General features: G+C 40.3%; 1 protein-coding gene and 1 pseudogene across 1 annotated transcript; both read left to right on the top strand.

Annotated features, from left to right (window-relative positions):
• Positions 1 to 8966, top strand: LOC109867555 (uncharacterized; annotated as a pseudogene).
• A 1207-nt stretch (positions 8967 to 10173) lies between these two features.
• On the top strand, positions 10174 to 24779 carry LOC109866975 (ribonuclease inhibitor). The gene is made up of 15 exons (XM_031801095.1): positions 10174 to 10346; positions 10803 to 10976; positions 11195 to 11368; positions 11657 to 11830; positions 12023 to 12196; positions 13527 to 13700; positions 13850 to 14023; positions 14223 to 14399; positions 17941 to 18117; positions 18537 to 18695; positions 20475 to 20648; positions 20892 to 21065; positions 22984 to 23157; positions 23909 to 24082; positions 24563 to 24779. The coding sequence occupies exons 5-15, from the start codon at positions 12144 to 12146 to the stop codon at positions 24630 to 24632; spliced, it is 1680 nt and encodes a 559-aa protein (XP_031656955.1). The 5' UTR covers positions 10174 to 10346; positions 10803 to 10976; positions 11195 to 11368; positions 11657 to 11830; positions 12023 to 12143; the 3' UTR covers positions 24633 to 24779.
• Positions 24780 to 24816: the final 37 nt, after the last annotated feature.

Below are 24816 nucleotides of genomic sequence, written 5' to 3'. Positions count from 1 at the left end.
CAGAGTAGGAGTGCTGATATATAATCAGGTTAGCCTCTCAGATCATAATGAATAATATTGGACTAGATGACTGATGGGGGGCGATGTGTTGAAGCCACCATGCCTCCATCTTGGCACACATTTCTGAAGCTATAGAAATGCATTTGTCTATAATCGTTTTTGCCACATTTATTCTATTAGACACCTTAATGAATATCCAGTAAATTGGATTTGCAGGCCAAAAATGGAAAATATTGAAAAAAAAAATTTAGGTTACTAATGTTACTGTCCCTACTTCAACATAACAATACTTAATTTGTCCTCAACATTTTTTATTGAAATATTGTAGAACTCTCGATGGCCAATACATAGCATCAGCAATCCAGGGTTTATTTTCATTGGTTCTAACCTAAAGCAGAGGAATGGCAGGACAGGAGCTTCAACTGAAGCAGACCAATGTAGAAATAATCCACCGCTGTATATGCAATATGAGTTCAGTGAATATAGTTTTAAATGCCCTGAAATTATATCTACAATAATTCATCTAAAATTGCACATGACCTACACGATCACACCATAGCTAGATATCCAATCCTAAACTCTTGACTTCAGCTCCACCTCCTCCAGAGTCAGGATCTTATTTAACTATGCTAGGATCCATTTTGAGGAAATGAACATGATCAAAACATTTGAGTGGACTGATTAAAGTAAGTGGATTGTGATTGTTTATTATAACACAGACAGAAGGGCTATTGTCAATGTAATTCATGGTTTTAGATAGCAGCTAATACAACTCACCAGCTGTAATGATAACGAAACCGAATGTTACTGAAATGGTGATTCAAAAGTGCCTCTATAGCTAGGTTTCCATCCAATTGGCTACAGATTTCACATATATTCTAAAATCCTACCAAACTGACTTGTTGCAGGTGTTTCCACCATAATGACTTGTCGTGGATAAAAATCAGGGCTTGATTGTGTTGCGTTAATAACATTTAGACTACGTTACCCAGCAGACAATGCGGGTGGTTAAAGAACGCCTTGCATCGCTAAACATTAAAAGTAGTTAAACCTATACCCCGGTTTGTCATTATATAAGGAACAAACATAACAGTGATGACAGTGCACACAAAATGTCATTTTTCGCTTAAGTTTTCATGTACCGAATAAAAATCAAAAGTGTGTAAAGAGCGTCAATTCACTAAACTGCGGTAGTGTATGGCAATTTATTTGTCATGAAAATCCATAAAACAATTTTATGTTTGCTATGTAGCCCTTCTAAATTATTTAAATATTTTTTCAATATATTTGTCATATGGGAGCCACCATACCTGCCTGCGCTAAACAGTTAACGTTATGTTCTAGCTCATGAACTGAGGATAGTTGTAGCTAGCACATCTGAGAAGTTTATAAAGGATTTCGCTAGTCTTGTTCGTCTACATAACAGTATTCTCTCTTGAAATCGGAGTTCTTCGAGTTTCCCAGCCGTAGCCCTTCTGCCTGCGATCGACCGTAGGCTACAATGGTTTTAAAATATGTAGCCTGATAAACCTTAGCTTTACAGCCCAATACATTTTAATCGCGTCCGAATACTCAAACTAACGTACTAATTGTGACTTGAATTGAGTATATAGTATGCTTATTGGTCATAGTATGGATATTGTTAGTATGCCAAAAGTTCCCGGATGTCGTACTAAATTGGCCAAAACACAAAATATACATATACACTATTTTCGTGATTTTTAGGGCCCATAATGCAATTCTACAGAAAATTCGGAAAATATGCAGGCGAGGTCCGAGGCATGTTGAGGTTTCCAGGGTTAGAGTAGTGCAGAAGTTGTTATATGTTGAGGCAGTGAAGAAAATGGGTCAAGGGGGAGGGATCCTGAGAGGAGTGGTGTGCGTACATCTGTACCAGTACAGAGGGATAGGCCAACAAGTGATGTTTCAGTGAGATTGCATTTTTAGGAATGGTTATCAACCCTACTGCAGGGATGGAACGTATCGCAGAAAATTGAGGTTGTGGTAGCAGCTGCAGAGTTTTTTTTTGGTGTGAGACTTGACATCAGAATAGTTACAGGGTGTGTTAAGTGATGGTGTCCCATCCTTTCAGGTTGTTGACCTGAGGTAGGACTAAATAGATTTAAATAGTGGAGTAGTGTGGTGTTATTTTTTTATTTTATACATTTATTTTTTGTGAGATGTTATTTATTAATTATTTTTTTTCAGGCAAAGTGTTAGGGAGTTGTACTCCAGTCTAGAAGGTGGCGGTCGGTAATGCAACATTTATTGGATGCCAACCACTATTAGACCTAATGATTGTTTCTAAATTATGTCTGAGTGTTGGTGTACCCCTTGGCTATCTGTAAATTTAAATAACAATAAATCTGTGCCATCTGGTTGGTTTTTAATATAAGGAATTTTAAATGATTTATACTTGTACTTTTGATACTTAAGTATATTTCAGCAATTACATTTACTTTTGATACTTAAGTATATTTAAAATCAAATAATTTTACTCAAGTAGTATTTTACTGGTTAACTTTTTTACTTTTACTTGTGTCATTTTCTATTAAGGAATCATTACTTTTACTTAAGTATGACAATTGAGTACTTTTTCCACCCCTGGTTGTTTGTTTCACCAAAGTATCAGGGTGTGTCAGCATCAGTACAGTATATGGTGATTGTGTGTTCTCAGCTCTGCTTCACTGGGTCAAGTTCTAATCCTGGATTCCCCTGGTCTGGGGACCACTGACTCTAAAATGAGTCTCCCTGAACCCAGCATTCAAACAAATGCTAAGAGGTAAGAGGAGAGATATTGTGTTCTCACCCCTCTCTTTCCCTCTGTGTGTGTTTTTGTGTGAAGGAGGAATACCCATAAATAATGTTAACTTAAGTACCAATATTACAAAAACACATTACACTATTCATTGTAAGAAGAAATGGCTAGGGATTCAATGTCAGTCCACATTGTGTTCAGCAGCCCACTACGTCAGGAGAGACCAGGGTCTCCTGTACCTGGCTGTGTGTCTATGAAGAGTAATGGGTCCATGGGACACCCAATCAACGTGAGAGAGGCTGCCCTCTCAACTGCTCAAAGGTGCCAACTAGTAGTCACTTTTTCTTTGTATTTCCTGTTTCACTTTTTTAAAGGGATTTGGTTGATGTGGCTGAAACAACATTTTACCCTTGTCTTCCATCTTTATTTATGATCTAGATAAAATATTTCTATGATATTGTATAACGGTAGCCTGAAATCCAAAACCTGTTATGCTAACATTCCATTTCATGCCAAACATTTGGCGTCGCAAGGAGTGTAATGATAACTCAAACAGACTGGTACAATAGGCTGTTATATTCCAAATCATTTAAAAATGGCAATGTGTATTTTTACAGGGTCTGTCAGGAGAGACCAGACTCACCTGTGCCCAGTTGTGTGTCTATGAAGAGTGATGTGTCTATGAAGAGTGATGGGTCCATGGGACAGCCAATCAACTTCAGAGAGGATACCGTCTCTACAGAACAAAGGTAAAGCAACCAGTGGTGTCTATTACTTTTTGGGGGCTGGGGGTGGAGTGCGATTCGACTACATCATTTTCTCTCGCTACTTTCAATGATTTACTCAGTGTTGGGGTCGTTACTGTTAGGGTTTGTTCCTTACGTCCTTCTTTGTCAATCATTGGTTCATTGGTGAAATTAGCATTATGACAGTATCTTTAATTAAATCATTCAAAAATCTTTATTAATGCAATTGCAGACAGAAGTTGACAAACAGGAAAATAGCACACATGTTTATGAGTAAGTTCTGCATCAATCAAAAGGTCTCAAGTTGTTTTATTAAACTGAAGTCCCACTTTAGTGATGTCACTGACTATCATTACCTTTTTACTCCTGAGACCAAAACCCTGCATCCATAGCTATACAAACATAGAGTTTCAGTGTTTATCTAAAATCTAGGCAATAAATGTCCCCTCCCCAAAGTGGATTTATTGTGAAATGTCTGAGTAGTCTCTTATCTTCCACACTCCCCTGCAGAGTTCTGTCTCAGTCACACATTATAAGAGAGAGAAAGAGCAAACAACTGTGGAACAATTCTGAAACAATATAATGTATATATCTACAGTGGGGCAAAAAAGTATTTAGTCAGCCACCAATTGTGCAAGTTCTCCCACTTAAAAAGATGTGAGAGGCCTGTAATTTTCATCATAGGTACACTTCAACTATGACAGACAAAATGAGAAAATAAATCCAGAAAATCACATTGTAGGATTTTTTATGAATTTATTTGCAAATTATGGTGGAAAATAAGTATTTGGTCAATAACAAAAGTTTATCTCAATACTTTGTTATATACCCTTTGTTGGCAATGAAAGAGGTCAAACGTTTTCTGTAAGTCTTCACAAGGTTTTCACACACTGTTGCTGGTATTTTGGCCCATTCCTCAATGCAGATCTCCACGCCTGTCCCCTTTGCAGAAAAGCATCCCCAAAGACTGATGTTTCCACCTCCATGCGTCACGGTTGGGATGGGGTTTTTGGGGTTGTACTCATCCTTCTTCTTCCTCCAAACACGGCGAGTGGAGTTTAGACCAAAAAGCTCTATTTTTGTCTCATCAGACCACATGACCTTCTCCCATTCCTCCTCTGGATCATCCAGATGGTCAATGGCAAACTTCAGACGGGCCTGGACATGCGCTGGCTTGAGCAGGGGGACCTTGCGTGCGCTGCAGGATTTTAATCCATGACGGCGTAATGTGTTACTAATTGTTTTCTTTGAGACTGTGGTCCCAGCTCTCTTCATGTCATTGACCGTGTAGTTCTGGGCTGATCCCTCACCTTCCTCATGATCATTGATGCCCCACGAGGTGAGATCTTGCATGGAGCCCCAGACCGAGGGTGATTGACCGTCATCTTGAACTTCTTCCATTTTCTAATAATTGCGCCAACAGTTGTTGCCTTCTCACCAAGCTATTTGCCTATTGTCCTGTAGCCCATCCCAGCCTTGTGCAGGTCTACAATTTAAAATAAATAAAATAAAATGCTAATTAATTACTTAAAAATCATACAATGTGATTTTCTGGATTTTTGTTTTAGATTCCGTCTCTCACAGGTGAAGTGTACCTATGATAAAAAAATTACAGAACTCTACATGATTTGTAAGTAGGAAACACTGCTGATTTTGCAGGTTATCAAATACTTGTTCTCCCCACTGAATGTCACTGTTTTCACCATTTCTTATTCTCCACATCCCCGGCCACAAAGGGAACGGGTAGATTTGGAGAGCAACAAATACCCTGCATGTGTTTTTCCATCGTTGCGATTTTCTTGTTTCACAACCATAGTGTGTGTATGAGGGTTTCCTCGACATTTGATGACTCTTCAGGTACTGTAGCTGAACCCTCTGTTGGTTCTTCTGGCCTTTGGTCTGGGCCCTTCGACCTTGTCCTTTGGCTCAAACCTTTTTCATCCTTCAGATGTTCTTGGGGCCCTCTTCTCCCTCCCTCCAGTTGCTCATTCACGGCTCCCACTCTGGGAGATATGATGCCAGCCGGACCTCTCCTCTACCCGCAGGGCTGTTGGTGTTATCATGGTTACCTGGAACAGACCCATCTATCATGGTGGGTTCCATTTTCGCTTTTGGGACCCTGAGTTTCACCCATTCTCCAGCGTTTATGGGTAGCTCGTCAGGGTCTTCACCTGGGATTGGTTCTGCTGCTTTCCTAGTGTGAGAGTGGTGAAGACTTACAACAGAAGTTAGTTTATTCATGTCCTCAAGATGGTCACACATTATCTATCGGTCAGTCATATGTCTCACCCCTGGGGTGTTCATTGGTTGTCTTGTTAACATTTCATAAGGTGTACACCCAATACCTTTGTTAAGCTGCTGCACATTTTCATTAGACAAGGTAATCCCTCTACCCATGTCATTCCTGTGGAATTGCATAGTTTGACAAGGGAGCATTTCATGTTCTTCTTAGCCCTCAGTAACTCTCGTTACTCCGCGGTTGATAGATGGACACAAACTTCTGGTCAGTCAACACCCATCATTTTGGCCATTTGGTTAACCACATCTCCTATGAGATGGGTCCCACTGTCTGTAGACAAACCTCAGGTATTCCAAACCTGAGTATAATTTTGCTACTGTTCGCGCAATGCAGTTGGATGGTTCCACCCACCTGGTAAAGCTGTCAATTATCACCAGGCAGTATCTCTTTTCTTTTCGCTCTATCATGTCTAAAATCCATAGCTATGTTGACAAAATATCCTTTTGGAGTGGGGAACTTCCCTGGTTGCAGTGGAGTTCCCTTGTCTATATTATATTACAAACGTGTCGCACAACGATAAATTAACTGCTTTACGTACTGATTCAAATTCTAATTTCAAACATTCTCCTCCAGCTGTGTGTCTATGAAGAGTGATGGGTCCATGGGACAGCCAATCAACTTCAGAGGGGATGTCCTCTCTACAGAACAAAGGTAAAGCAACTAGTGGTGTCTGTTTTTTCCCTGTAGTTTTCAACATGATTAGAAAATAGCAATGTGCATTTTGACAGGGTCCAGCAGGAGAAACCAGACTCACCTATGCCCAGCTGTGTGTCTATGAAGAGTGTTGGGTCCATGGGACAGCCAATCAACTTCAGAGAGGATGTCCTCTCTACAGAACAAAGGTAAAGCAACTAGTGGTGTCTGTTTTTTCCCTGTAGTTCTCAACATGATTAGAAAATAGCAACGTGCATTTTGACAGGGTCCAGCAGGAGAAACCAGACTCACCTATGCCCAGCTGTGTGTCTATGAAGAGTGATGGGTCCATGGGACAGCCAATCAACTTCAGAGAAGGAGACAGGTTAGAGCGTTCTAGCTATACTAAAAATATTAACTTATTTCTGGCTCTCTTTTTCTCATTAACATGCACTTTTTTGTTTTTTAAGCTCATTACACTCTTCAATATATTAGTATTTTTGCATTGTAATGTAAATATTTTAGACCAGGGATCCTCCACTACATTCAGCCACAGGGCCTTTTTTTCTTGAGCGAATGGTCAGGAGGCCAAAAGATGATTACAAATCATTTGTACACTGCAAATTGACAGCAAGAAGCCCAAACCGATATAAAATGTGTAAACCTTGCTAACATTTGTATACGATCACATATATTCCTATTATGCATGGGAATTAAAATCACTTGGAGCTGATTTGCTGGTGTTTTTACAATCTTCTATGTCCAACAATAAAAATCCTATAAATTGTTTTTTTATATTAAACTTATTTTTTATCAGATAAGTTGGGGGGCAAATCAATTGGGGAACCCCACCTATTCATCTATTCACCGCCTATCTCACATTATGTCCACAGAGACCAACAGGAAATATCAAAGTCAGAGACCCTGAATGATCAGTCTACCCAGAGTCAGCTAACAGACCTCTCCTCCATATTCAAGGTATACTGAAATTGATATTACCATTGAACATCTAGACATATTGCAGATTGCACCTTATTCAAGGTTTTAACTTTATTCCTTTAATTCCAGTTGCTTGAGCAACATATCATCAGTTTTGTGAAAAGTGAGCTGAAGAGATGGAAGAGGCTTCTGACTCCAGATTACCCAGAAAGCTTTGACAGTCAGGAGGAAGATCAGGAAGTGGTGGATGCTGAACATCAGGAGAGCAGTGCCAGATCGGAGACTCTTAATATCACACTGCACATCCTGAGGAACATGAACCAGAAGGAACTTGCTGATACACTTGAGAAATGTAAGAGCTCTGCCAAACACTCAATTGTTGATCACAGTCCTATATGTTTTTCATATCAATCATTATTTACAAATAGTATGTGATTTAATGATATCTTAAACATCCTTGCATTTCCATTCAGACGAGCGTCATGATAGGTGCCAACATAAGCTCAAATCCAACCTGAGAAAAAAGTGTGAGCGTGTCTTTGAAGGAATTGCTAAGCAGGGGAAACCTACAATCTTAAATAAGATCTACACAGAGCTCTACATCACAGAGGGCGGAAGTGGAGAAGTCAACAAAGAACATGAGGTGAGACGGATTGAGACAGCATCCAGGAGACCAGTAGAGCAAGAGATGCCAATCAAATGCAACGACATCTTCAAACCCTTACCTGGACAAGACAAACCTATCAGAACTGTGCTGACAAAGGGAGTCGCTGGCATTGGAAAAACGATCTCTGTGCAAAAGTTCATTCTAGACTGGGCTGAAGGAAAAGCTAATCAGGACACCCACTTCATATTTCCTCTTACTTTCCGGGAGCTGAATTTGATGAAGGTAGAAAAACACAGTTTGATGGACCTCCTCAATAATTTTTTCACGGAGACAAAAGAATCAGGAATTTCTATCTCTGACAAGTACAATGCTTTGTTTGTCTTGGACGGTTTGGATGAGTGTCGACTCCCTCTAGACTTCCAGAACAATGAGAGCTGTTTTGATGTCACAGAGTCAACCTCAGTGGACGTGCTTCTAACAAACCTCATCAAGGGGAATCTGCTTCCGTCTGCTCTCCTCTGGATAACCTCCCGACCAGCGGCAGCCAATCAGATCCCTCCTGAGTATGTGGACCAGGTGACAGAGGTACGAGGGTTCAATGACCCACAGAAGGAGGAGTACTTCAGGAAAAGAATCAGCGATGTGACCCTGGCCAACAAAATCATCACACACTTGAAGTCATCAAGGAGCCTCCACATCATGTGCCACATACCAGTGTTCTGTTGGATTTCAGCCACTGTTCTACAAAGATTGTTGGCTGGAGCAGAGAGTGGAGAGATCCCCAAAACTCTGTCAAAAATGTACATGCACTTCATAATGTTCCAGATAAAACAGAAGAATCTGAAATATCATGGCGACAATGTCATTGATCCCCACTGGGATAAAGAGATAATTCTGTCACTGGGAAAACTGGCATATGAGCAGCTGGAAACAGGCAACCTGATCTTCTATGAAGAGGACCTGACAGAGTGTGGCATTGATGTCAGAGAGGCATCTGTGTACTCTGGAGTGTGCACTGAGATCTTCAGGGAGGAGTTTGGGCTGCATCAAGGGAAGGTTTATTGCTTTGTGCATCTGAGCATCCAGGAATGTCTTGCTGCTTTTTATAGGTTTCTCACTTTCAACGATGACTTCAACACAACAAAACACAATCAGCAGTCCATCCCCAAGAATCTGAAGAGGCAAGTCAAAATAATGCCTGCAATTCACTTCTATCAGGATGCAGTGGATAAGGCACTACAGAGTGAGAATGGCCACCTGGATCTTTTCCTCCGCTTCCTTCTTGGCCTCTCGCTGCCATCAAATCAGACTATCTTTCGAGGCCTACTGAAATGGACAGGAGGTCGCTCAAAGATTGACACGGAAACAGTTGAGGTCAACAAGAAAACAATTGATTACATCAAGGAGAAGATCCGAGAGAATGCCTCTTCAGAGAAGTGCATCAATCTGTTTCACTGTCTAAATGAGATGAATGACCCAACCCTAGTGCAGGAGATTCAGAGCTACCTGAGCTCAGGAAATGTCTCAGGAGCCAAACTCTCACCTGCACATTGGTCAGCTCTGGCCTTTGTGTTGCTGACTTCAGCAGAGGAGCTGGGTGTATTTGACTTGAAGCAATTTAGTGGATCAGATGAGGCTCTTCTGAGGCTGCTGCCAGTGGTTAAGGCATCCAAAACAGCTCTGTAAGTACTGTCCCTGTGTAATGCAAGCAGACATAAGCCAATCATGCTCCTTCATTCAAATGAATCCTCTCTACCAACATTTCCCAGTTTCATGAGATAGCTAAGCTAGTGGGGATGAATGACTTTTATACTTTTTTACTCCAATTTTCTTCCAGGTTAAATAAGTGTAGCCTCTCAGTTATGTCCTGTGGAGCCCTTGCCTCAGCTCTCTGCTCAAGCTCCTCTAGTCTGATAAAGCTGGACCTGAGTGACAATGACCTCCAGATAATCCACTATGTAAACTGGAGACATTGAGGTAGGCTACTTTCCCTGAGAGATGTCTGGGTCTGTATTCACAAAACCTTTTATCATTAAGAATGATTTTTTTTTTTTTGTGTGTGTGAAATCTAATTTGTTATTCAAAAGGAATCTAAACAAGTTAAGAGGTTTTTTTTCACTGGCCACTTTTGCCATGGAGGAATCAAATTAGTGTGGCATTGTATTGAGTGAAGAGATTTTCTCTCTGCAGCCTGTCAGCCTGTGGAGTAACAGAGGAAGGATGTGCTTCTCTGGCCTCAGCTCTGAGATCAAACCCCTCTCAGCTGAGAGAGCTGGATCTGAGCTACAATAACCCAGGAGACTCAGGAGTGAAGCTGCTCTCTACTGTCCTAGAGAATCCAAGTTGTAAACTGGAGACATTAAGGTGGGGTCATTTCTCTGTTACATTTATATATTTATATATATACATATATATATATATATATATATATATATATATATATATATATATATATGTGTATGTGTGTGTTATGTGTATATATATGACTTGGAAATAGGACTCTATAGTCTTCATGTTTCTAAATGACTGGGCCTGCATTCACAAAATATCTTATCACTAAGAATTATTCTCTAATGTTTTTTTTGTATGTGTGAAAATCTTACAATTATCATTATTTTGTCCTAAGTGTAATAATTTACCTGATAATAAGTTCTGAAAACCATGAGACTTAATAAATCTGCAATAAGACTATTCAAAAGTAATCTATACAAATTAGGAGTAATCTTTACTGCCCTCAGTTGCCATGGAAGAATAAAACAAAGAATGAAATGTGTGTAGCATTGTATTGAGTGTTAAGAATTTAAAATACTTTCTCTGCAGCCTGTCAGCCTGTGGAGTAACAGAGGAAGGATGTGCTTCTCTGGCCTCAGCTCTGAGATCAAACCCCTCTCAGCTGAGAGAGCTGGATCTGAGCTACAATAACCCAGGAGACTCAGGAGTGAAGCTCCTATATGCTGTACTGGAGGATCCACACTGTAAACTGGAGATACTGAGGTCAGTGTAAATAAAAAAAAACATTGTTTTAATGCTGATCATATAGTCATTGATACTTTCAATAGATTACACGACACACTCTATGATACATTGGGTTACTGTCATGGTCTAACCTATTAAAATAATTTAGAATATTGAATAATTTGCTGTGGTAATTTCACAGATTTATACATCTCGGTTTACAGTGAGAGAGTGATTGATCTGTTGTCTCTGTGTAGGCTGTCAAACTGTGATTTCACAAACAAAGATTGTGCTTCTCCGACTTTAACTCTGAAGTCAAACCCCTCTCACCTGAGAGAGCTGGACCTGAGCTACAATAACCCAGGAGACTCAGGAATTAAGCTACTTTCTACTGTACTGGAGGATTCTCACTGTAAACTGAAGACACTGAGGTGAATACGGTCATAACAAACTAAACTAATGTTAATTGATATAAAACATTTAAACATTTTCATTGATATTTTTCTTATTTGAATGAATATTATCTAAACCTGTTGTACTAGATACAGTATCATACTAAACAGATGTCATATAGAAATGTACCTAGTGCATAGATCATGTTCAATAAGCTGGTGTTTAGACCAGTACATGCCCCCCGCCAAGTACATGTCTGCCTCTTAATATGTTCTGAGATGTGTTGAAATGGTCTAATAGACAAGTGGCTGTTTCTCTTACCGCAGGTTGTCAAACTGTAGAATCACAGAGAAAAGCTGTACTTCTCTGGCATCAGCTCTGAGATCTAACCCCTCACATTTGAGAGAGCTGGATTTGAGTGGGAATAACCCAGGAGACTCAGGAGTGAAGCTGCTCTCTACTGTACTGGAGAATCCACACTGTAAACTGCAGACATTGAGGTGAGTGTGGAATTTAGAGGACATTTTCCACAAACATTTCTTTCTAATTTTTTTATATCCACTGTTTATTTGGTCCGAAAAAGTTACATTTGCATTTTTGTAGTTGTTAATTGAATAGCTTTCAATATGAAATGAAATTAGAAAGTATTTTATGTTGAAAAGTTTAAGACTGAAATATTATTTTCTCTCAAGGCTATCGTGCTGTAGAATCTCAGAGGATAGCTGTGCTTCTCTAGCTTCAGCTCTAAGGTCAAACCCTTCTCACTTGAGAGAGCTGGACCTGACTGACAATGAACCAGGAGATTCAGGAGTGATGCTGCTCTCGGCTGTACTGGAGGATCCACGCTGTAAACTGGAGACACTAAGGTGAGAATGGAGGTTTGGGGTCTGTACTTCCAAATACTTTACTCCAAGCTAAACCAAGTTCACTTTAAACAATCATTTGACAGATTTCACCTGGGGATAACTGAATATGCTTAACTGAATATTTTCTTAACCAATATTTTATAATAATCATGACATTGGTCACACCTTTCACCATTTGAATATAAGTTCATATGTACTGTATGTATTGACGTAAACACAATGTTATGTTTTATAATGATAATGTTTGAACAGTCCATTTTAAAATGACTCCCTTTGTAATGGAGCACATGTCAATGACACTGAAACAAATGACTGGTTGGAGAAAGACTCTTTTATTGTATCTCTTCAAGGTACAGCCAAGAATCCCGAAACAAAAGAGAATATGTTGGATTGAGTAGCGCGTTCCGTTTGCCAACAATACTTTGACGTAATGCGCAAAAGTCGAGTGTTAGTTGTGCAAGCCAGTTCCTAAAAGAAATAAACTTGTTAACCATGTTTTTACCATGTATAAAGCTGCCCATTCTAAACGTACATGCTCTAGCAATGTGAAATATATTATCAGAATAATGATTGAAGTGTTGGTAGAGTATAATCATAGAATTTAACCTACCTTGTGTGTTTGTCTGAAGTGAATATGTATTGTGTGACTTAAAGTAGAAGTTATGGCACAAGTTGTTGAAGTGTGTGTTTATGATGTTATATGTCCATGGGAAATGATGCCTTTATGGTAGGAATGTGTTTTGGGGCTATCATGATGGAACATTCCTAGCTGAAGGGAGTTCCTGGAAAGACTTAGGTGCTCAGTTGGCTTTTGCCTGGGGGAGAGCAGGCTGGACAGGTAACAGGTTGGCTAGAGTAGAGTTAGACCTGGGAGAGAGCAGGCTGGACAGGTAACAGGTTGGCTAGAGTAGAGTTAGACCTGGGGGAGAGCAGGCTGGACAGGTAACAGGTTGGACAGAGTAGAGTTATACCTGGGAGAGAGCAGGCTGGACAGGTAACAGGTTGGCTAGAGTAGAGTTAGACCTGGGGGAGAGCAGGCTGGGCAGATAACAGGTTGGCTAGAGTTAGACCTGGGGGAGAGCAGGCTGGACAGGTAACAGGTTGGCTAGAGTAGAGTTACACCTGGGGGAGAGCAGGCTGGACAGGTAACAGGTTGGCTAGAGTAGAGTTAGACCTGGGAGAGAGCAGGCTGGACAGGTAACAGGTGGCTAGACTAGTTACAGTTTTGTTGTAGGTATTAGAGTTGTTGCCAGAATAGTTTCTACAGAGAATACAGTAGTCTACTGTTTTTCATATTTATTTATTTTTGTACTTTTCTCTTATTCTGCAGTCTATCATGGTGTGTTGTCAAAGAAGGCGGCTTTGGTTTTCTGGCTTTAGCTCTGATGTCCAACCCCTCACATCTGAGAGAGCTGGACTTGAGCAAAAACACCTTAGGAGACTCTGCAGTGATGATGCTCTCTGCTGTACTGAAGGATCCACATTGTAAATTGGAGAGACTTAGGTAAATACTGTCACAACTCACTAACTAAAACAATAATAATTGTTCCGGTGTCATGTTATATTAGGCTTTAGATGTTTTCAGTTGAGATATTTGGACATGTATTCCTACGTTATTTTATGTGTAGTGAAGAAATCCCTCTTCCTTTGCAGGCTGTCACACTGTAGTGTCACACAGGAAGGCTGTACTTTTCTGGCTTCAGCTCTGAGGTCAAACCCCTCACACCTGAGAGAGCTGGATCTAGACTGGAATTCAGAAGTAAAATTAGGAGTGAAGGAGCTCTCTGTGGTGCTGGATGATCCACTCTGTCGGTTGGAAACACTGAGGTGTGGATATGATAAACAATATTTCCAGAACCACCATGTTTTAGTTGCAGTTGTTGTAGTGTTAATGATGAATAATATACACCATTTTAGCAGGTGCTTTATCCAAAGGGACTTACTGTACAGTGAGTGCATCAGGCTTGGGGTCAATTCCAGTATGTCAGTTTTACAGTGAGGTAAAGAAAAGCTTCTCTGTCTGCAGGCTGGTAGCTTGTAGTGTCACAGAGGAAGGCTTCTGTTCTCTGGCTTCAGCTCTAAAGTCAAACCCCTCACACCTGAGAGAGCTGGACCTGCGCTACAATTATGAAATGGCTTCATCAGGAGTGAGGCAGCTCTCTGCTGTACTGGAAGATCCACTCTGTAAATTGGAGATACTGAGGTAAAATGTGACATATTGACCATATTGTTCCTTAGATAGTACTAGTAACAGATGCTTACAGTACCATCGTATTAGATAATTTATTTGAGAAGCACATGCAGCTATGTAGGACATACTGTACAACACCACAACTATTACACTTGTTCTCTGCTTTTACTGGTACATGTTATCATTTTTTACATTATCATTCTGCTGAAGGATGATGAAAAATGAAAAGTATACATTGGGGAGAACAAGTATTTGATACACTGCCGATTCTGCAGGTTTTCCTACTTACAAAGCATGTAGAGGTCTGTAATTTTTATCATAGGTAGACTTCAACTGTGAGAGACGGAATCTAAAACAAAAATTCAGAAAATCACATTGTATGATTTTTAAGTCATTAATTTGCATTTTATTGCATGACATAAGTATTTGATACATCAGAAAAGCAGAACTTAATATTTGGTAAAGAAACCTTTGTTTGCAATTACAGAGATCATACGTTTCCTGTAGTTCTTGACCAGGTTTGCACACACTGCAGCAGGGATTTTGGCCCACTCCTCCATACAGACCTTCTCCAGATCCTTCAGGTTTCGGGGCTGTCGCTGGGCAATATAGACTTTCAGCTCCCTCCAAAGATTTTCTATTGGGTTCAGGTCTGGAGACTGGCTAGGCCACTCCAGGACCTTGAGATGCTTCTTACGGAGCCACTACTTAGTTGCCTTGGCTGTGTGTTTCGGGTCGTTGTCATGCTGGAAGACCCAGCCACGACCCATCTTCAATGCTCTTACTGAGGGAAGGAGGTTGTTGGCCAAGATCTCGCGATACATGGCCCCATCCATCCTCCCCTCAATACGGTGCAGTCGTCCTGTCCCCTTTGCAGAAAAGCATCCCCAAAGAATGATGTTTCCACCTCCATGCTTCATGGTTGGGATGGTGTTCTTGGGGTTGTACTCATCCTTCTTCTTCCTCCAAACACGGCGAGTGGAGTTTAGACCAAAAAGCTCTATTTTTGTCTCATCAAACCACATGACCTTCTCCCATTCCTGCTCTGGGTCATCCAGATGGTCATTGGCCAACTTCAGACGGGCCTGGACATGCGCTGGCTTGAGCAGGGGGACCTTGTGTGCGCTGCAGGATTTTAATCCATGACGGCGAAGTGTGTTACTAATGGTTATCTTTGAGACTGTGGTCCCTGCTCTCTTCAGGTCATTGACCAGGTCCTGCCGTGTAGTTCTGGGCTGATCCCTCACCTTCCTCATGATCATTGATGCCCCACGAGGTGAGATCTTGCATGGAGCCCCAGACCGAGGGTGATTGACCGTCATCTTGAACTTCTTCCATTTTCTAATAATTGCGCCAACAGTTGTTGCCTTCTCACCAAGCTGTTTGCCTATTGTCCTGTAGCCCATCCCAGCCTTGTGCAGGTCTACAAATTTTTCCCTGATGTCCTTACACAGCTCTCTGGTCTTGGCCATTGTGGAGAGGTTGGAGTCTGTTTGATTGAGCGTGTGGACAGGTGTCTTTTATACAAGTAATGAGTTCAAACAGGTGCAGTTAATACAGGTAATGAGTGGAGAACAGGAGGGCTTCTTAAAGAAAAACTAACAGGTCTGTGAGAGACGGAATTCTTACTGGTTGGTAGGTGATCAAATACTTAAATCATGCAATAAAATGCAAATTAATTACTTAAAAATCATACAATGTGATTTTCTGGATTTTTGCTTTAAATTCCATCTCTCACAGTTGAAGTGTACCTATAATAAAAATAACAGACCTCTACATGCTTTGTAAGTAAGAAAACCTGTAAAATCAGCAGTGTATCAAATACTTGTTCTCCCCACTGTATGTAGCAGTAAGAGTGGAGTGAGTACAAGCGTAATAGTTGTGGCATTGTACAGTGCCTTGCGAAAATATTCGGCCCCCTTGAACTTTGTGACCTTTTGCCACATTTCAGGCTTCAAACATAAAGATATAAAACTGTATTTTTTGTGAAGAATCAACAACAAGTGGGACACAATCATGAAGTGGAACGACATTTATTGGATATTTCAAACTTTTTTAACAAATCAAAAACTGAAAAATTGGGCGTGCAAAATTATTCAGCCCCTTTACTTTCAGTGCAGCAAACTCTCTCCAGAAGTTCAGTGAGGATCTCTGAATGATCCAATGTTGACCTAAATGACTAATGATGATAAATACAATCCACCTGTGTGTAATCAAGTCTCCGTATAAATGCACCTGCACTGTGATAGTCTCAGAGGTCCGTTAAATGCGCAGAGAGCATCATGAAGATCAAGGAACACACCAGGCAGGACAGAGATACTGTTGTGAAGAAGTTTAAAGCCGGATTTGGATACAAAAAGATTTCCCAAGCTTTAAACATCCCAAGGAGCACTGTGCAAGCGATAATATTGAAATGGAAGGAGTATCAGACCACTGCAAATCTACCAAGACCTGGCCGTCCCTCTAAACTTTCAGCTCATACAAGGAGAAGACTGATCAGAGATGCAGCCAAGAGGCCCATGATCACTCTGGATGAACTGCAGAGATCTACAGCTGAGGTGGGAGACTCTGTCCATAGGACAACAATCAGTCGTATATTGCACAAATCTGGCCTTTATGGATATCCATAAAAAGTGTTGTTTAATGTTTGCCACAAGCCACCTGGGAGACACACCAAACATGTGGAAGAAGGTGCTCTGGTCAGATGAAACCAAAATTGAACTTTTTGGCAACAATGCAAAACGTTATGTTTGGCGTAAAAGCAACACAGCGCATCACCCTGAACACACCATCCCCACTGTCAAACATGGTGGTGGCAGCATCATGGTTTGGGCCTGATTTTCTTCAGCAGGGACAGGGAAGATGGTTCAAATTGATGGGAAGATGGATGGAGCCAAATACAGGACCATTCTGGAAGAAAACCTGATGGAGTCTGCAAAAGACCTGAGACTGGGACGGAGATTTGTCTTCCAACAAGACAACGATCCAAAACATAAAGCAAAATCTACAATGGAATGGTTCAAAAATAAACATATCCAGGTGTTAGAATGGCCAAGTTAAAGTCCAGACCTGAATCCAATCGAGAATCTGTGGAAAGAACTGAAAACTGCTGTTCACAAATGCTCTCCATCCAACCTCACTGAGCTCGAGCTGTTTTGCAAGGAGGAATGGGAAAAAATGTCAGTCTCTCGATGTGCAAAACTGATAGAGACATACCCCAAGCGACTTACAGCTGTAATCGCAGCAAAAGGTGGCGCTACAAAGTATTAACTTAAGGGGGCTGAATAATTTTGCATGCCCAATTTTTCAGTTTTTGATTTGTTAAAAAAGTTTGAAATATCCAATGATTGATGATTGATATTCATGATTGTGTCCCACTTGTTGTTGATTCTTCACAAAAAAATACAGTTTTATATCTTTATGTTTGAAGCCTGAAATGTGGGAAAAGGTCGCAAAGTTCAAGGGGGCCGAATACTTTCGCAAGGCACTGTATGTATTATGTTACTGTATATTACTGTAGAAGTGAATGAAGAGCTTCTCTCTTTGTCTGCAGACTCCGTCTCCATCACTCTGACGATCAAGGGGAAGGCTTTTCTAATCTGGCCTCAGCGCTGAGGTCAAACCCCTCACATCTGAGAGAGCTGAATGTGGCTAGTTACTCACAAGACTCTAGACTGAAGCTGTTCTCTGCTGCACTGAAGGATCCACGCTGTAAACTGGAGAAACTAATGTGAGGCGCTAAGTTATCTTAATGATTGGTAGTAGCACACTATTTTGACAATTTGAAATGCAACCAAGGCCCGTCTCACATCTTAGAAATTAAAGACAACACAATGTTCTATTTTCCAGATATTGTCAGAATAACTGCACTCTTAGAAAAAAGGGTTCTTTGGCTGTCCCCATAGGGAACCCTATTTTGTTCCGGGAAGAAACGGGGTTCTACACGGAACCCAAAACATTTCTACTTTATACCAAAAGGGTTCTACCTGGAACCAAGGGTTATTTAAAGGGTTCTCCTATGGGGACAGCTGAAGAACCCTTTTATGATAGCACCTTTTCTTCTAAGAGTGGAGTATTCTATCCCATAAATGAATAATGCAGATCGATGTAAACAGAATGAATTAAGATATAATCTTTCTCTATCTGCAGCTGTAGTGTCCCAGTTCAAGACTTCGCTTCTCTGGGTTCAGCTCTTAGATCAAACCCTTCACACCTGAGAGAACTGGACCTGCAATTCTCAGAAGACTCAAATTTGAAGCCTCTCTTCTCTGTACTAAATAATCCACTCTTTAAACTGGAGAAACTAAGGTGAGTGTATGGCAATAACTCAAGATACAAAATTGAAATTATAGATAATGAGACTCACTGAATTAAACATACTAATTACTCTCATCATCCTAAATGGACTCAACAAGAAACCTATATGGTTTAGTTAATTCAAGTTTTTATTGTTATGTTGTACAGTTACTGAGGAATAATCTACAGAGTGAACAATACACATAACTGAACCATATGGGTTTTATGTTGAGTCCCTGGTTGTGTTACCAAATAACCATTAGATGATAACTATTAAGATATTAGCATCTGAAGAGTATATTTCCAAAATGTTATATCCACCAATTTTTTTAAGAATTCTGTGTTTTTTCTCCAACAATATGGGTGCGAAGGGATCACTAAGAGGTTAAAGTGTGTAAAATATTACTGTTCTCAGATTTATTTTTATTATAAATTTGAGGTGTATATTAAAATATTTTTTTGGGGGGGTAAACCCTATATATATGGTTGTCTCTCAAACGCTATATATTGTTTAGCTGGAATGGAATCTTCATACCCTGTATATGTGACTGATATGTGGTTGTCTCGCCTAGCTACCGTATCTTAAGATGAATACACTAATTGTAAGTCGCTCTGGATAAGAGCATTTGCTAAATGTCCAATGTAAATATTTTACATACAGAACTCATGTTACTGTATTAATTCATGTTTTAAAATGTTGATGTCACAAATGTGTACAGAGTTTTCTAAAAAATCTAGTTATGTTAAATTTGACTGTAAAACCTAGCAGTGCTACTTATTTCTCTGAGAGTGAGGCGCATATATTGTGTTTTGCAAATAAACATGGTTTTGTCTCTCTGAAATGTAACCAAGTGATTTCAAACAAATAATTGTAATTGAACAAGCACATGCCGTGATTAGATATGAAAAGAGATGTGTGTTATTTCACTAAGTTCTTTAAACAATAAAAGCTATTTACCATTTCTGAAAATGGATATACATTCAGTAGGTAGACCACCCCATTCACGAAAATGGTTCACTCCTACAGACAGTGAGTCAGGTGGCCATGGTTTGTTATATAAAACAGGTATCGAGGCATTCAGTTAGTGTTCAGTTGAACGTTCGAATAGGCAAAACCATTAACCTAAGCAACTTTGAGCGTGGTATGATCGTCAGTGCCAGTATCTCAGAAATGGCCGGCCTACTCGTTGATGAGAGGTCAAAGCAACTCGTTGATGAGAGGTCAAAGGAGAATGGCAAGAATTGTGCAAGCTAACAGGCGAGCCACAAACTGGCAAATAACGGAGCAGTACAACAGTGGTGTGCAGAACGGCATCTCAAAACGCACAACTCATTGGTCTTTGTCACGGATGGGCTATTACAGCAGACGACCACACCGGGTTCCACTCCTATCAGCTAAAACATGGGAAAACATTGCCTTGTCTGACAAATCACGGTTCCTGTTGCATCATGCTGATGGCAGAGTTAGGATTTGGCATAAGCAGCATGAATCAATGGCCCCATCCTGTCTGATGTCAATGGTTCAGGCTGGTGGCAGGGGTGTAATGGTGTGGGGAATGTTTGCCTGGCACACATTAGGTCCCCTGATGCCAATTGAGCAACTTTTCCATGCCCAGAAGAATGTAGGCTGTTCTCTAGGCGAAGGGGGGTCTGACCCGGTACTAGATGGACCAGACCTAATAAACTGGCCACTAAGTATATAGCATTTTGGAAAGAAACTCATCTGTATTTAAAACCTGATTAGTAATATGTGATCGGTGTCAGTTAACAGGTTTTCTCCTGTATCTACAGGCTATCGGGATGTGACGTTGAAGAGAAAGGCTGTGCTTTGTTCTCAGCTCTGAGGTCAATCCCCGTTTCCCACCTGAGAGAGCTGGACCTCAGCAACAATAAACCAGGAGACTCTGGAGTGATGCAGCTCTCTGCTCTACTGGATGATCCACGCTGTAAACTGGCAACACTGAAGTGAGCAGGGAAACTAATTGTAAACATTTCCGTTTTGAATATTGTCTAAAATTGTTTTTTTTCCCAATAGATAACATACTTTACATAAAGATATTTTGCACAAAATATTTTTTATGTAAAAGCCTCTTTTGATATTTTACTATCAGTGTAAAATACATTGTTGATCACTGCCTGCTCATGCCACACCCACCTTAATCAATGACTCAGGCTGATGGATATCATACCATCTCTTTATATCTGCAGACTGTCAGACTGTGGTCTTACAGAGGAAGGATCTACATCTTTGGCTTCAGCTCTGAGGTCAAACCCCTCCTACCTGAGAGAGCTGGACCTCAGCCAGAATACACCAATAGACTCAGGAGTGAAGCTGCTCTCTGCTGTACTAGAGGATCCACGCTGCAAACTGGAGAAATTAAGGTGACTGTTAAGATGACTAGATATAAACCTTTGATCCAGTTTCTCTACAGCAAACATTATTGTTGGTGATTTTTATAGACTGACTTGTGCACTGAATTAAGCATTACAACTGAATACTGTTCTTCACAGTGCATTACATGTGAATACTGTTCTTCACAGTGCATTACATGTGAATAGAATAATTACAAAGTTGATAGTCATTATTAATGTATGTAACCAAGATAATATGAATTAAAATAACCCTAAAGTTCTGATATACAGTGCCTTGAACTTTGCGACCTTTTGCCACATTTCAGGCTTCAAACATAAAGATATAAAACTGTATTTTTTTGTGAAGAATCAACAACAAGTGGGACACAATCATGAAGTGGAACGACATTTATTGGATATTTAAAACTTTTTTAACAAATCAAAAACTGAAAAATTGGGTGTGCAAAATTATTCAGCCCCCTAAAGTTAATACTTTGTAGCGCCACCTTTTGCTGCGATTACAGCTGTAAGTCGCTTGGGGTATGTCTCTATCAGTTTTGCACATCGAGAGACTGAAATCTTTTCCCATTCCTCCTTGCAAAACAGCTCAAGCTCAGTGAGGTTGGATGGAGAGCATTTGTGAACAGCAGTTTTCAGTTCTTTCCACAGATTCTCGATTGGATTCAGGTCTGGACTTTGACTTGGCCATTCTAACATCTAGATATGTTTATTTTTGAACCATTCCATTGTAGATTTTGCTTTATGTTTTGGATCATTGTCTTGTTGGAAGACAAATCTCCGTCCCAGTCTCAGGTCTTTTGCAGACTCCATCAGGTTTTCTTCCAGAATGGTCCTGTATTTGGCTCCATCCATCTTCCCATCAATTTTAACCATCTTCCCTGTCCCTGCTGAAGAAAAGCAGGCCCAAACCATGATGCTGCCACCACCATGTTTGACAGTGGGGATGGTGTGTTCAGGGTGATGAGCTGTGTTGCTTTTACGCCAAACATAATGTTTTGCATTGTTGCCAAAAAGTTCAATTTTGGTTTCATCTGACCAGAGCACCTTCTTCTACATGTTTGGTGTGTCTCCCAGGTGGCTTGTGGCAAACTTTAAACAACACTTTTTATGGATATCTTTAAGAAATGGCTTTCTTCTTGCCACTCTTCCATAAAGGCCAGATTTGTGCAATATACGACTGATTGTTGTCCTATGTAGAGTCTCCCACCTCAGCTGTAGATCTCTGCAGTTCATCCAGAGTGATCATGGGCCTCTTGGCTGCATCTCTGATCAGTCTTCTCCTTGTATGAGCTGAAAGTTTAGAGGGACGGCCAGGTCTTGGTAGATTTGCAGTGGTCTGATACTCCTTCCATTTCAATATTATCGCTTGCACAGTGCTCCTTGGGATGTTTAAAGCTTGGGAAATCTTTTTGTATCCAAATCCGGCTTTAAACTTCTTCACAACAGTATCTCGGACCTGCCTGGTGTGTTCCTTGTTCTTCATGATGCTCTCTGCGCTTTTAATGGACCTCTGAGACTATCACAGTGCAGGTGCATTTATACGGAGACTTGATTACACACAGGTGGATTGTATTTATCATCATTAGTCATTTAGGTCAACATTGGATCATTCAGAGATCCTCACTGAACTTCTGGAGAGAGTTTGCTGCACTGAAAGTAAAGGGGCTGAATAATTTTGCACGCTCAGTTTTTCAGTTTTTGATTTGTTAAAAAAGTTTGAAATATCCAATAAATGTCGTTCCACTTCATGATTGTGTCCCACTTGTTGTTAATTCTTCACAAAAAAATACAGTTTTATATCTTTGTTTGAAGCCTGAAATGTGGCAAAAGGTCGCAAAGTTCAAGGGGGCCGAATACTTTCGCAAGGCACTGTACTACATCATTGTAATCATACCATGTTGATATATCATTCATTCTCGCCACACAGCTTGTTTAACTGTCGAATTAAGGAGGAAGGTTGTGTTGCTTTGGCTTCAGCTCTGAGGTCAAACCCCTCACACCTGAGAGAGCTGGACCTCAGCTGCAATAACCCAGGAGTCTCAGGAGTGAAGCTGCTCTCTGCTGTACTGAAGCATCCACTCTGTCAGCTGGAGATACTGAAGTGAATATTTTCAACTAAACATCAATCATGTTCATCTGTTTAATGAAGTGCTATTGCCACCTGTTGAACTTTCACACAAATACAACTGTATAACTATATCAAGCTTTTCTGTATACATCAGCTTGTTATCAATATGAACATAGTCTGAGCATGTTGTGAGTCATGCAGTATATTTTGTACAGCAGATGAATCACTAATCTACATTCATTACCTCACTAAAGATAATACATACATTATCTGAGTCACTGAATATCATGCCTTGTGTGTTTTAAATGATACTTGCAGTTGTATCTCTAGAAATGTACTGTCGCAACTAAACATGAATCTACTTAATGAAGTGAATCACACACAGCCCCCCCTTTTGAAAAAAGATTGCAGTATAACCGCAGTATGCTACAAATACTGCATCCAAAATAAGTTATTTTTCTTCTGAAGTAAATGTGCAGTGTAACTGCACTGTTACTGCAGTTTCAAAACTACAATATTTTCTGTAAGGGCCATATCAGGCTTATGTATGCATCAGCCTGTTATCAACAGTATGGTTATGAACATTAGTCACAATCAGTCATGCTTTGTGTTCTAAATGAATGGTTCTGCACATCTCTAGGAATGTAAAACAACCTGGTGTTTTGACATAAGCAATGCTTAACAACATGCATCATATTTTCTGCACTATTCTCCACCCATGCTAAACAAATCTCCAACTGCATAGAGTTGTGATAGTGAGGTGCTTCTCTCTTCTCCTCTGCAGGCTTTTGGACTGTGCAATCACAGAGGAAGGCTTTGCTTCTCTGGCTTCAGCTGTGAAGTCAACCCCCTCACGCATGTGGCTGCTGGATCTGATTGGGAACGATCCAGGAGACTCAGGAGTGAAATTGTTCTCAGCTGTACTGAAGGATCCACAATGTAGACTGCCCAAACTGATGTAATGAATTAATCAACCACAACAAAAAATCCATTCATTTTTGGGGTTTAAATAAAACATGCTTGTGCGAGCTGGAGCCCATCTCCCGTTGCTGTAGTGTGAGGCAGTTTGATGTACAAGTACACCCCCCGGACAGGGCGCTAGGCTATTGCAGGGCCTTACCCCCAATTGATCTCCTTAATGCTGAGTGCCAAGCCTCCGATCTCACGGTGGACACGAACCAGCTGTTTACAACTACATAAAATCCTTAATGTATAAAACATAGCATTTTAAGATAAAAGGATTCAAGAACCCTCAACATTACATTTTCCTCCTACAAAATTATGAAATACAATATTTAAGTGTCAATTGGCTCAGTATGTTGGGAAAGGGTTGACTTTTTTGCAGTTAAGTCATTTTCAAATCACTCAACCCCCAAAAATGTATTAACTAGCCTAGTAAAAAAGGTATGTCAAAGACCATTTCTTTTTCTCTCTGCAGAGTGACTGGCTTGGAAGTACGACCCAGGAGCCTCAGCAGTGATCAAATGAACCTTCTGGAATCGACATGACTGATATTCCCCTTGAGTTCAAATATACATTTCTAAAACGTGTGAAATGTTTAGTATACTTTGTTCAAATGTAGAACTATTAGGCCTACTTATGTCCCTACATCTTGTATTTGATTTTTTGAAATACATCAAGTTCAACTAAGTTCACTAAATTGAATACATTTTAATATCCAGCCACCATTGA

Source organism: Oncorhynchus kisutch, linkage group LG22, assembly GCF_002021735.2.
Source record: "Oncorhynchus kisutch isolate 150728-3 linkage group LG22, Okis_V2, whole genome shotgun sequence".
Taxonomy (NCBI): domain Eukaryota; kingdom Metazoa; phylum Chordata; class Actinopteri; order Salmoniformes; family Salmonidae; genus Oncorhynchus; species Oncorhynchus kisutch.
The sequence above is the reverse complement of the archived record's forward strand: the minus strand, read 5'-3'. Positions and strand labels throughout refer to the sequence as shown.